General features: G+C 41.8%; 2 protein-coding genes across 3 annotated transcripts; one reads left to right on the forward strand and one right to left on the reverse strand.

Annotated features, from left to right (window-relative positions):
• The first annotated feature begins 954 nt into the window (after window positions 1-954).
• Window positions 955-3344, forward strand: LOC102700261 (probable 2-oxoglutarate-dependent dioxygenase SLC1). Its single transcript, XM_040527242.1, has 3 exons — window positions 955-1549; window positions 1645-2235; window positions 2559-3344. Exons 1-3 carry the CDS (start codon window positions 1226-1228, stop codon window positions 2802-2804), a joined length of 1161 nt encoding a protein of 386 aa, XP_040383176.1. The 5' UTR covers window positions 955-1225; the 3' UTR covers window positions 2805-3344.
• Window positions 3345-6739: 3395 nt separating this feature from the next.
• On the reverse strand, window positions 6740-9388 carry LOC102708362 (protein RGF1 INDUCIBLE TRANSCRIPTION FACTOR 1). 2 transcript variants are annotated; one of them, XM_040526872.1, is made up of 3 exons: window positions 8856-9388; window positions 8511-8747; window positions 6740-8289 (listed from the first exon to the last, which is right to left on the reverse strand). In XM_040526872.1, the coding sequence occupies exons 1-3, from the start codon at window positions 9108-9110 to the stop codon at window positions 8122-8124; spliced, it is 660 nt and encodes a 219-aa protein (XP_040382806.1). In that variant the 5' UTR covers window positions 9111-9388; the 3' UTR covers window positions 6740-8121. The 2 variants fall into 2 exon arrangements, with proteins under 2 accessions (XP_040382806.1, XP_040382805.1); XM_040526871.1 differs by having other exon boundaries at window positions 8511-9388.
• Between the last annotated feature and the right edge of the window lie 3347 nt (window positions 9389-12735).

The following is a 12735-nucleotide window of genomic DNA, read 5'->3' on the forward strand; positions in this document are numbered from 1 at the left end:
TACTCCAACACATGTGGTTGCTCCCTTTCTCGCTTCTTTCCTTTTCTCTTCTTTTAGTAAATAAATTATGCAAAGCTTTTTTCGGTAAATAAATTACTCCCAAGTAATTTATAATATGGGGAAGGGTCGAGAGGTGCGCTTTTAGCAATATTGTGGCCTAGATTTGTGTTATATATGACTGGGAGGAAGTATATGCTGTCCACACACATGGTTAAGAAAAATCAAAGTATTATGAGCATCTCTAAGAGCATGGCTAGAATTTACCTCTCCAATCTCAATTTAATCATTCATGTGAAAAGATTCATCTCTAAATTAATATGCACACCAACCGACTCTCCAAATCATAACTGCTAGTTATCTATATCTAAATTTTAGAAACTCCAACACCTTCAATAAGCTCTTCATATTCACTCTCTATATTACTTTAGAAAGTATGTGCACATCTTCATGAGACCCACGGATAGCTATCCTGTTTGTTAGGAATGAGACTTGCCAAACATGATACAGAAAGTCATATTTGCCAGGTTAAGAGGACAAATTTAGCTATCCAGGATAAGTAATATGATTAATCTCTTAGAATTTGGTATAGAAAGTTATTTTATTATTCTCTTGGAGATATTTTAACTTTAATTGTAATATGTGTACGTGTCTAATGTCTTAATTTCAAGAAGAAAAAAAGTCTATCTTGAGCGAAACAGGTCGATGGATATACATACGTCTAACAACCCAGAGAGAAAGAGAGATATGTAATTTAATTAATTAAACTAGTCATGGTCAACGGAATGTGACGCCAATATCGATGAAGACCGGTCCGCACGAATTCAATAGAGAAAAAAAAAACTAAAGAATAAAAGCAAAGCAAGTTGGATCAAGGTTAAGAAGCATTGATTTTTTTAGAAAGGTAATTCAGGGATGAGACCCAGCAGCAGCAGCAGCAGGAAGATGGAAACCACTAGCAGCTCCGGCCATGTCGTCGTCGCCGGTTTCTTCAGTTTAATTTACATACATACATGTACATGTGGCCCCTCGCGATTGATCCCCTGCCTATATAAATAGCACAACATCTTGCCCCTCCATTTGCACCAACCCATAACTCACTCTGGTATTATAGATAGATCATCGATCGATCAATCCATCATCTCGCCATCGATCACTCTGATTGCATACTTGCTAGCTTGCTTGCTTCAAATTAAGCACTAGCAGAAGAAGGTGCGGGCGAGTAGCAATGGCGATCATTGACTTGGTCAATGCCGGAGAGCAGCAGCAGGCACAGGCGGGGGCCGGGAAGAGAGCGGCGGCGGGCGAGGAGGTGGACGACACCCGCGAGTACTACTGCCGGAGAGGCGTCAGGCACCTGTGCGACAGCGGCATTACCAGGCTGCCCGGCAACTACGTCCTGCCGGCCTCCGACCGCCCAGCCCCGGTAGCCGCCGTGGGCTCCGTCGTCAAGCTCCCCGTCGTCGACCTGTCGCGCCTTCGCATCCCCTCCGAGCGCGCCGCCGTGCTCCGGACACTCGACGCCGCCTGCCGCGAATACGGCTTCTTCCAGGTAGGTATATATATGACGTCACGTACGTGCATCGATCGATCATATCTACTAGAGTAGTACGTAATGCTGCATGCTGGACGACGACGTCGTCGCAGGTGGTGAACCACGGCGTCGGCGACGAGGTGGTGGGCGGCATGCTGGACGTGGCGCGGCGCTTCTTCGAGCTGCCGCAGGCGGAGCGGGAGCGGTACATGTCGCCGGACGTGCGGGCGCCGGTCCGGTACGGCACCAGCTTCAACCAGGTGAAGGACGCCGTGCTCTGCTGGCGCGACTTCCTCAAGCTGGCCTGCATGCCGCTCTCCACCGTCTCCCAGTACTGGCCCACCTCGCCGGCCGACCTGCGGGAGGTGGCGTCGGCCTACGCGGAGGCGAACCAGCGGTTGTTCGCGGAGATCATGGAGGCGGCGCTGGAGGCGCTGGGCGTGGGCGTCGCGTCGGGCTCGGGCTCCGGCGCGGCCGTGATGGAGGACCTGGCGGCGGGGACGCAGATGATGACGGTGAACTGCTACCCGGAGTGCCCGCAGCCGGAGCTGACGCTGGGGATGCCGCCGCACTCGGACTACGGCTTCCTCACCCTCGTGCTCCAGGACCAGGTGGCGGGCCTCCAGGTGATGCACGCCGGCGACTGGCTCACCGTCGACCCACTCCCGGGCTCCTTCGTCGTCAACGTCGGCGACCACTTGGAGGTACGTGGCAAAACCTAAGCCTCCAGATTATTTTATTTATTTGCGCTTCATTTGGCGCACACGTCACACATGACAATAAACTCAGCTAGCTGTCCCTGCCTCTTAATCGTCATATCATATCATCGATCGATCGATGGATGGATGCAAAAAAATATCCTTCCTTAATTTAACCTGCAGATTTATATATCCTAGTATTTTAGGACGACTTGCTTGAAAGTAATCTGCAGCAGCCAAAGCTACAGTATAAGCTAGCTAGCTAGCTTGATGGGGTTTAATTAAATACTAGTAATTAAGGAAGTGAAGTGATGCGGATGTGGATGCAGATATTTAGCAACGGAAGGTACAGGAGCGTGCTGCACAGGGTGAGGGTGAACTCTCGGCGGCTGAGGGTGTCGGTGGCGTCGTTCCACAGCGTGGCGGCGGAGCGGGTGGTGGCGCCGGCGCCGGAGCTGATCGACGAGCGCCACCCGCGCCGCTACATGGACACCGACCTGGCCACCTTCGTCGCCTACCTCGCCTCCGCCGCCGGCAACCACAAGTCCTTCCTCCACTCCAGGAGCCTCTACTGATCCCATCCATCCATTTAATTACTTACCAGATTTAATCAAATCGATATATATCTCCATCTCCATCGTCGATTGATTAATTAAGCTAGCTAGCTAGCTGCAGGCAGCTCCCTCCCCAACTCGATCGATCGCTTGCTCAGCGCGACTTTGACCGGTCTAAACCGGAGGAGGAAAAACTAGCTTTTCAGATTAATTGCCACCTCGATTGGTGAGCGTTGACTAATGTATAACACTACTCCTACTAGTAGTAGTTATATAGTATAACTAACTACTGCTATATATACTACCTTGTGTGTGTCTCGATTGGTCTGAAAAGCTTTGTGTATCTACGTACGTATGCTTACTACCATCCCCTTTTTGAGTTAGTTTTATACACGTATATAAGAGTAGCAGTAGTATATGTTGTGGTTTTGACTTTTCAAAGTCAACGTGATCGTGATGGTACCTTGACGTACGTACGTTATTGTATCGAATCATGAGTGTTTGTAATCATGTATATGTATTCGGAAATAGTTAATACTATATATAAAGCTTACTATACTACAGCTAGCATACATACATGGTGTGATCGAGTTCATCGTCTTTCTTCTAGCTATCTTGTATATATATGATCTCTATGTTGTCGTGGACAGACTAATTAATTAGACAAGAAACATTCGATTCGCGGCCATATTTACCAGCTCGATCCTCTGTTCACCCAGCAAGTATTTTGCACGTGCGAATTGAAGCTAACTTCCGAAAAGTAGAATTGGATTTCTGTACACTTTTCAACTCGGCCGCACCTCAACGTGCGTGCGAATTAATGTGCCTTCAAGCTTGCTATATCTATATTTGTCCTTAATTTGCGGTAATCAAAATATCGTCAACATAATTTAAAAAATAAATATATAATAAGTGAACCATTGATGACTTTTAGTTAAGCAGCTATGAAAATTTTGATATTATGAAATTATGAGAAAGCACTAAAGAGCATTATTATATATTCATCATTCGGTGTTATGTTGTGTTGCTATGATTTGTACTTACCATATATACGATCAAACATTGTACGTACGTCTGTATTTTTTTTTCTCATTTAGGTCGCGTTCGTTACATGAGCTAAGTAAATCAGATTTCCTTGTTCGTTACATTATGCTTGTGTGCTCAGAAGTATTACTACACTACATTAATAGATGGGAATCTATCGATGTAAACAAATAGTGTTTACATTTGCATATGCAGCACCCCAGGTCAAAGCTGGAGATCATAAAACAGACAATAATTTTGGCAAAACAAAATAATCACATATATATACTTCACGGCAAGCAAGACACAAGTTTAATAATAAAGTACGACGTCCAATATATGCCAAAAGCTAAGAAAAGTGATCGAAACAGCAAGCTAGCTAGAAGACCGAGATCGAGTCAGAATCAGATCGACAGCAAAAAGAGAAAAAAAAAAGAGAAAAGAAGAAGAAAAATAAATCTATCTAAACGGAAGCAACGCATTCACGCGATCAGCTGGCCCGGTCAACCATATATTCGACAAATTGCATGCAGCTAATTTCAACCGATCTCCAAATTATTAAGTAATCCGCATATGTTGAAAAATGGGATGCGATTATCCGTTGACGTCAACACAATAATAATGTAGAATTTGACCGCAGTTGCATGTCTCGCCCCTGCCCTGTGCCAGTTCCTTTCTAGTGCAGTGTTATGCATATGTGTGACGAACAGATCAACTTGAACAAGATGTTGACAAGAGTTTTTTTTTCAAATAGAGAGAAGGAGATGCTGACAAAAATTCATGCGTGGTTATGGTTTGGCTTTTTATGAAAAAACAAAACACCATTGTAAAATAATTCATGAATAAAACTTTTGTATACGTATTTTTAAGAATGTAAAAGCATTGACTGAAACATAAAGTACAATATAAATTCTAAAGTTAGTTGTAAATTTAAGGTTAAAAATTTAAATTTTGATTTATTTGCATAAACATAAGTAAAAAAAAGACGATGTGTACATGCGTCTATCTTTGGATGACAATAATTAGTAGCCAAAATATAATGCGATATGATCAAAATCAGCTGGCTCGGTCGTTGCACAAATAAATTAAACCCAACGCTGACAGATGTTGATGTGATATATGCGTAAGTTGACACTGCCAGCATGGATTCATCAGGTGAACATCTATATGCATGTATGTGTACGAGTGTCTCGTCCTGAAATTAAGCTGGAGTCAACTAATGTGGCTAGACTAAAAAAATGAAACCGAGAATTAGCTCGAAGAAGTCAACCGTACTAACATATATATACATTTCATCGGAAATAAGTGTATCATTGTTGGTTATTTTTTTATGGTGAAAAATTTACTTACTCGGGTTAAAGGAGATTTGACATATATAAAGACTCGTATTTTCATTAATTCAGATGGTACGATAAACCTATGCGCGTATGTCTATGAGTATACTGTGTTCATGGCGTTTGTCTTGTACTATATACCAACATACATTGCATTGTGCCGTTGAAAAGAAAAAAAACTAGCATACGTTGCATCTATATATCTACACATAAATGCATGTCCATATGACATCACTTTGTTTTCCCCACGGCTAACGTCAGTATTTTTGTCATGGGAGAGACTTTGTTTTAGCAGTTTACTAATGGTCAACGCCCGATAAATTTTCATTCTCGACTTAATTAATTAATCAATGGAGTATATAAAGATGAAAGAGAGAGGGAGGAGAAGTTGGACTTCCAGAAGGATTTATATGATTGGGAGGAATGATAATAATAGTAATGCCTATTTTGTTCTTGAATAAACATGCAGATGAACGGGTCCATGCCAGTGATTTGTTTGAGTCAAACCATAGGATATATGCAAGTCAAGGCAGGGCCCAGTACATGGGCCCAGTGAGAAACGGAACAGGTGGTAGCCCATTAGCTAGATAAACAGCTTACGGCCCATGTAGTGTAGGGCCCAACTCAGAGGCAGAGATGGATGATAGCGTGCTAGGGATGGATGGATTCGTAGAGAGCAGGGCAGGCACAGGGTGGTGGCGCATTTGCTCTCCTCTCTCGTTCATCTCTCCCTGTCTCCGTCACATTGAATGTTGGACACTAATTAAAAATATTAAATATGGACTATTAATAAAACCCACCACATACTCTGAACTATTTCGCGAGACGAATCTATTGAGCCTAATTAGTCTATGATTAACGAATATGATGCTAGAGTAAACATTTGCTAATCGTGGATTAATTAGGCTTAAAAAATTTGTCTAATGAAATAGCCTTTATTTATGCGATTAGTTTTGTTATCGGTCTATATTTAATACTCCTAATTAACGTCTAAACATCCGATGTGACGAGGGACTAAAAAAATCCCTGGATCTAAATAGCCTCTAATCTTACATACATGGTGTCATGGGCCATTTATTTAATCTTACATCCCTAGCAGCTGAAGCTTATAGTTTTTGCTCTAGTAGCTGAAGCTGTGCAAAATGGGTGCTATATGAATCAAGGACTTACCGCCGACGGACCAGTTTTATAGAATCATACAAATTGTAATCCATGGTCATCAATCCATCGTTATCTCATCTCTCTCAAGAAATCAACATTATTATTTGGAGGTTATTGATTGATTTAGGACCAACCAAACCAAACCAAACCTGCTGCTGGCGCATTCCAAAGAAATGAGCAGGGCTTTGTGAATCCATTGTGTGTAATAATGTACTACTCTGCTAGTATGTAAGCACCAATTAAGTGATTAAGTGAGGCTGTCAGACAATGTGGAGGGCTAGCTTTCCTTGTCATCCATCAACTAACTACTAGGAGTATCTGTGCTCAGCTCTGATGCTCTGGAAGGGAAGGGAAGGTAATGGGCCAACCAAAGAAAGACAAGAACAAGGCAAGGAAGCAACAAGTCTTCCATTCCATATTGATATTTCCATGCATGTGGTTGGTTGGGCTCGCCCATTATTTGCTTTTCCCTGCTTGCTTGCTTGCACAAATGCACAATGCACATCAACATCCATCCCAACCTCTGCTCATTACATATACAATTATATGCATGTGCTAATCAACTGATACCCTTATGTTTATGTATGTATACGTATTAGCCGTCGGCATGCTGATTAACTAGCTTTATGCTCGACGACAACAGCTGCTGGGGCCAAATCGTCTGCATAATACTTTTGATTAATCTGATGTTCTGAATATATATAAAATTTCAGAAAGAAACATACATACATACATAGTACAAGCAAGCATTATAGTCCTATAGTCCAATGTAATGTAGGAAAGCAATGGAAAGGAGAGGACTTGATAGGCGGCCCCAACAGCAACAATAATGTATACTCCCCCACATCACTCACATCCAGGCTTATGGCATTAAAAGAGCAGCAGCACATTATCAACACAAAGGCAGGCCAGCAAGTGTAATCGATCGCTCTGATCACTTAATTCTTCTTGACCTGTTCTTCCTCCTCTTCTTCTACTTCTTGTACACAATGATATGATGTGCTAACAAAGCTTAGCTAGCAGCCAACCATAAAGACAAACTTCTTGTTCCTAATGACCATAGAAAACAACTAGTAGTGGTTGGTTTCATTTTTCTCTCTCTTTATTCTTAAGCAGGAGCAGAGTGAGGTAACAATGCGGGTGTACAACAACAATTAATAGCATGGAATCTTGTAGCATATGACATGGATGGAGGAATTAACAACAATAATGTGGGAATCAGCTATTTTTGAACAATGTAATTACCGGTATCATATTATCAGTCAACCAATCAAAAATCTGGAAAGAATAGTGAGTCCTAATATTAGAACTCTCAATCGTCTAAAAATGTACTAGTAATAGTGCCTAGGACTGACTAGGTGCTAGGAGGAATTGATGAGCTAATGACAATGACATGAGCTCAGCTCCTACCTACTGAATGGTGTGGTATGGGAAAAAAGTATTGGTGTCTGTATCTTGTGTGTATCGACAAATTTACTTAACTGTGGGTGTAGTAGTGTGCAATATGTTTCTGGTAGTTTGGCAATACAAATTGCGTAATGCATTTGCTGCTGCCCCGGTGGTTGGGTTGGGTTGCTTTTGGTTTTCTTTTTTGTGTTGACGCTTCTTCTTGTTCTTCTTCATCTTCTCCGTGCGGTAATGGTAATGGTGGTGAGGTGAGACAGCAACTGCAATTGGCAATCAGCGGCAGCAACGCGGGTAGTAGAATTCCTTACTTTTGGCGTGCTCCCTTTCTCCCTTCCCTTCTCGGCATTGCCAGAGAGAGATGCTTTCTTTCTTTCTTTCTTTCTTGTTTGCTTTTTTGTAATGGTGATGACGACTCACGAACCGAAGGGCGCGCGCTGGGGGATCCCCTTGCGCCGCCTCCCCTGCGGCCGCGCCGCGCCGCCGACGCTCTTGCTCCCGCCGGCCTCGTCATTGCCGACGCCGCCCGCGTCGCCGGCCGCCGCGGTGGCCCCACCGCGCCCGCCCGTCTTGGTGTCCACCAGCTGCGCAAAACGCGGAGGAAACAGATTAGGCGTGACCCAACAGAACACAACAGCAAGCAGCAGCATGGATGAGACGATCGAAAAAACAATCGGCATTGCCATTATATTCGCGAAGAAAGAAGGAAGAACGAAACAATCAGAGCAGGATGAAGTTGAAGAGAACGGAATTGAATTAACAATCTATCTGGAAGGAATGGTGTTTGTATTGGAGTAGTACCTACCTTGCATCCGAGGGAGCAGAAGCGGAAGGGGTCGAGGAGGGCGCGTGCGCAGATCTTGCAGTTGTAGGGGGAGGCGGCGGCCTTGCCGGCGGCGGCGCCTGCGCCGCGTGGCTGGGGGCGCTCGTTGAGGAAGAGGACCTTGGCGCTGTTGATGACATAGGTCTGGACGCCGGAGATGTCGAGGACGTCCTCCACCTCGGAGACGCGCACGACGTCGTGGTAGGAGGAGCGGCGTATCTGCAGGGCAGGGAGGCCGGCCATTGATCGATCGATGAAGTGAAGTGAAGTGATCCAAGATAAGAAGAAGAAGAAGAAGAGAAGGGTAGGGTAGGGTAGGTGGGCGACCTGGATGACCCGGTGAGCTTGGTGTCGGTGGGAGCGGCAGTAGTAGCAGAAGGCGGGGGAGGGCGGCGCGCGGGGGCAGTCGAGGCAGAACATGTTGCACTCGTTGCGCGGGGACGCCGGGTGGGCGGCGCAGGCGAGGAAGAAGCGCGTGGACAGCAGCGTCTCCAGCCAGTCGGGCATCGTCGACGACCCGGCCTCCGCCTCCGCCTCCGCCTCCTCCCCCGACGCCGGCGGTGCCACCCGCCGCATCATCATAGCCCCTGCCCTCCTCCCGATCTCCTCTCCCCCTGGCTGGAGACGCCAATGCCAATGCCGGCGGCGAGACAAGGCAAGGGCAAAGCGGTGGCGGTGGCTTCTGTTTCGGGTTTGGTTGGTGCCTCCCTCTCCCTCTCTCTGCTGCTGCTGCTGGGTTTCTTCTTCTTCTACTGCTGCTGCTGCTTGTTGCGTTGGAGTTTGGTGTGGGACGCGACGCGATGCGTTTTCGAGACTCGTGGTGTGGTCCTCCGTTCGTGCGTTGCCATTCCCATGCACCACAGCCGTTGGATCTCATTTTACATCACCTTCCATCACATATCACATTTATCTGATCACCTCTTGTTGCATCTTATCATATTTATAAATTTCTTATAACACAAAATTGTATATCAGATGTTTAAAAGTTTGACAAAATCTTATTTTAAACGGTAAATATTTTTGACGGGAGGGAGTAGCTATTTGAAAATATAAATGATTTAGGTAACTATTGCAAAATAAAAATCTTGCTCTAGAAAGATTAAATGATGAACTTATATAAATTTTTTTACACAAAACAAATCGTTTATGAATTTAAAATATGTGCCCACGAAAGTCCAAACTCACCGGGTGGAAAGAAGCAGGGCTAAAATGTCAATGACAATAGTACATATATATATATTTTTTTGTTTATTTTTTTTGTTTGAATCCAATTTTCCAAATTGGGAAACTTTTTAGCGATTGCAATCATCCGCTTCGTCCAAATTCTCTTCTATGTTCTAACAATCAACGGCTATAGAATTTAGAACACGAATTATAAACTAGGAGGCACAAACTTTTCAGATATTCACGTGTTGGGTAGTCTCCAATTATTTATATGGATCATACGCTATTCAAACAATTTCTTATAATCATAAGCTCTTCAGGCATACGAAATGGCAACAGGCTAACAATTTTTCGATGAATGGAAATGGGCAAGTTGTGAATTTGACTAGCTTAAAGGGGATACACATATACTCCGGCTGGGAAAAGTCTGAGATGGCACGGACGGTCTTCGCTGGAATGTGGCGGTTGGAAGCTGAAAAAGTAGAGGGGAGGAGGGGACCAAGGGCAAAGTGGAGTGTCACTGCAGGTGGGGCCACGGCGTCAGGCGAGAAACCGGACGTACATTTGCGGCGCACTCCCCGATGTGGATTCTATTCTCTCATCTCCTTTTCCATCATACTGCTCCACCTATACTGCCCCGCTTTATTCTATTTTTCTTTTTAAATGTCTACTACTACCTTCATTTTATATTGTAAATCTTTCTGCCTTTACCTAAATTTATTAAATTAATTAATAGATATATATACTTTATATATGTGTCTAGATTCATCAGTATTTATATGAATCTAGACAATACTATGAAGACTTACATTCCGAAACAAAGGGAGTATTACATTATGTTTCTTAAACTACTAAATATAATATGTTATAAAATAATTTAGATACAAATTCACTCTCTCATTTTGATAATATAGATTTTTATTAATTTATAATAATTAATTTTATTATTTATCTTATTAAATAACTATAAAAAAGTTAGATAACTTTTTATCTCTGCTTCTATAGCCCTACTCCCACAGTTAGGCCCTATTTAGTTTCTAAATTTTTTTTCTAAAAACATCACATCGAATTTTTAGACACCTAAATAAAGCATTAAACATATATGAAAAAAAATTAATTGCACAGTTATGGAAGAAATCTTAAGACGAATCTTTTGAGCCTAATTAGTCCATGATTAGCCATAAGTGCTACAGTAACCAACATGTGCTAATGACGGATTAATTAGGCTCAAAATATTCATCTCGCAGTTTCTAGGCTAGCCGTGAAATTCATTTCTTTTTTTATTCGTATCAAAAACCTAAACCGACACCTGATCAAATATTTGACGTGATATTTATCGTAAAAAATTTCTCAATCTAAACAGCACCTTACAGGACGGGTGGTGGGATTTGGCAATGACTGACAACAAATTTCTGTGCTTTCGCTTCACTGCAGCTCTACTGACAACTCCAGTACCACTCATACTGGTACTGTTTCAAACAGTTGCCTTTTCCTTTTTTACGTAAATTATTCTCACATTTTCGGATTTTCCTTCAGTTTTTTAAGTACGATTCTCAAACTACTAAACAACAATGCGTGTTTTTACATATATTTATCGTATTACCTTTCTAAGATATATTTTTAACTTTTTTATAGTTAAATTCATCATTTACACTATAAAATACTTAAAAAAATCAGACAATCTTTCGTCTTCCTTTCTTCGTCTACCATTAAAAAAGTTTAACGGGTCCACCTAGGTCAATGCACTGTGAGCACAATGCTACTTTTGACGCCGGGGTGATTAGAGCCACTGTTTGAGAGTTGAGACCACGGTGATGTATGCATCCAAATTAAGCAACGTCATCGATCGATGCTTGATTTGAAGTGATATATACCCCTGTCCGATTCAAAATATAAATATTTATAAGATGCGTAGAATAGGCTAAGAATATATCGATAGAATTATTTTAGTTACTTCATTGATTAATTTGTGATTTTGAAATAATTAGGTTGACTTCGAAATAATTACAGTAATTAAAATAATAAGAATTTGTGTAGAAATATGTATATTGTGTATAAACTTTAAATCCTGTAAATATTTATACCTTATAACATGATGAAGTACTCCTCCATGACTCCATCCCATCCATCTAACTAGGACCACTGGCTTCTACTTATAATACTAGCATATGTGCATAAATTGAATAATGAACTGATAAATACAGTATATATATATAGCTCCAAACTGAAGCCCATCCCTTGCTCCCGTGATCGATCTATCTGTCACGACAAATTAATTACTCTCTTCGACTTTTTATGGTTGACGCCGATGGTTGTTCTATCTTTTGTCTGATTATTCATCCAATTTGATATTTTTATAAATATGTAAAATTATAAATTATGTTTAAATTTTGTTTAATGGTAAAATAAATCATAAAAATATAGTTTTTTTAATACAAAGAATGATCAAACATGGATAAGAAGCATAGATAAATTACATTAAGATTAATTATAGCATTATTCTAAAACCACTTCTGGCCTATGCATAGATAAGAAGCATGTTGCCAATGATTATTAAGAAAGAAAAAAGGGACGACACAAGAAGAAATATCATGACACAACAAACTGCTAGCACAATTTAATCTCCATCCCCAAACTTCACCGAGGGACAACATATCTGCAAATGAAATATAATTTATGATTAAAACTTCTATATACATATTCTTAGCGATCTAAAAATCAATATTAAAAAATAAACTTTAGTAAAAAAAACTTCAAAATCAACTTTAAATTTAAGACTGAAAAACTAAATTTTGGATTACAAACCAAAGCGGAACCGAAAAGGACGGGTCGACAACACTCGAATCAATGGAACAGGCTCTGCGAAAATAACATGTCAAAAAGGGATTAAAGCAGGTACGTGCCGCGACTGCAATGTTCCATAGGTTTTCACCTAGAGACAAAAAAAAAATTCCAAACAAAACCTTGGACAAACTAAGGTCCAGTTTAATTCTCAAAAAGTTTTTTCAAAAAAATCACATCAAATCTTTGATACATAAATAAA

This window comes from Oryza brachyantha, chromosome 8 (genome assembly GCF_000231095.2).
Source record: "Oryza brachyantha chromosome 8, ObraRS2, whole genome shotgun sequence".
Classification (NCBI taxonomy): Eukaryota; Viridiplantae; Streptophyta; class Magnoliopsida; order Poales; family Poaceae; genus Oryza; species Oryza brachyantha.

Excerpts from the sequence above, each read along its gene's own strand:
- LOC102700261 (XM_040527242.1), top strand. The coding sequence starts at position 1,226 with ATGGCGATCATTGACTTGGTCAATGCCGGAGAGCAGCAGCAGGCACAG. Across the intron at positions 1,550-1,644 it reads GCGAATACGGCTTCTTCCAG|GTGGTGAACCACGGCGTCGG; the intron begins GTAGGTATATAT and ends ACGTCGTCGCAG. Across the intron at positions 2,236-2,558 it reads ACGTCGGCGACCACTTGGAG|ATATTTAGCAACGGAAGGTA; the intron begins GTACGTGGCAAA and ends ATGTGGATGCAG.
- LOC102708362 (XM_040526871.1), bottom strand. The coding sequence starts at position 9,110 with ATGATGATGCGGCGGGTGGCACCGCCGGCGTCGGGGGAGGAGGCGGAG. Across the intron at positions 8,290-8,510 it reads TCTGCTCCCTCGGATGCAAG|CTGGTGGACACCAAGACGGG; the intron begins GTAGGTACTACT and ends CGTTTTGCGCAG.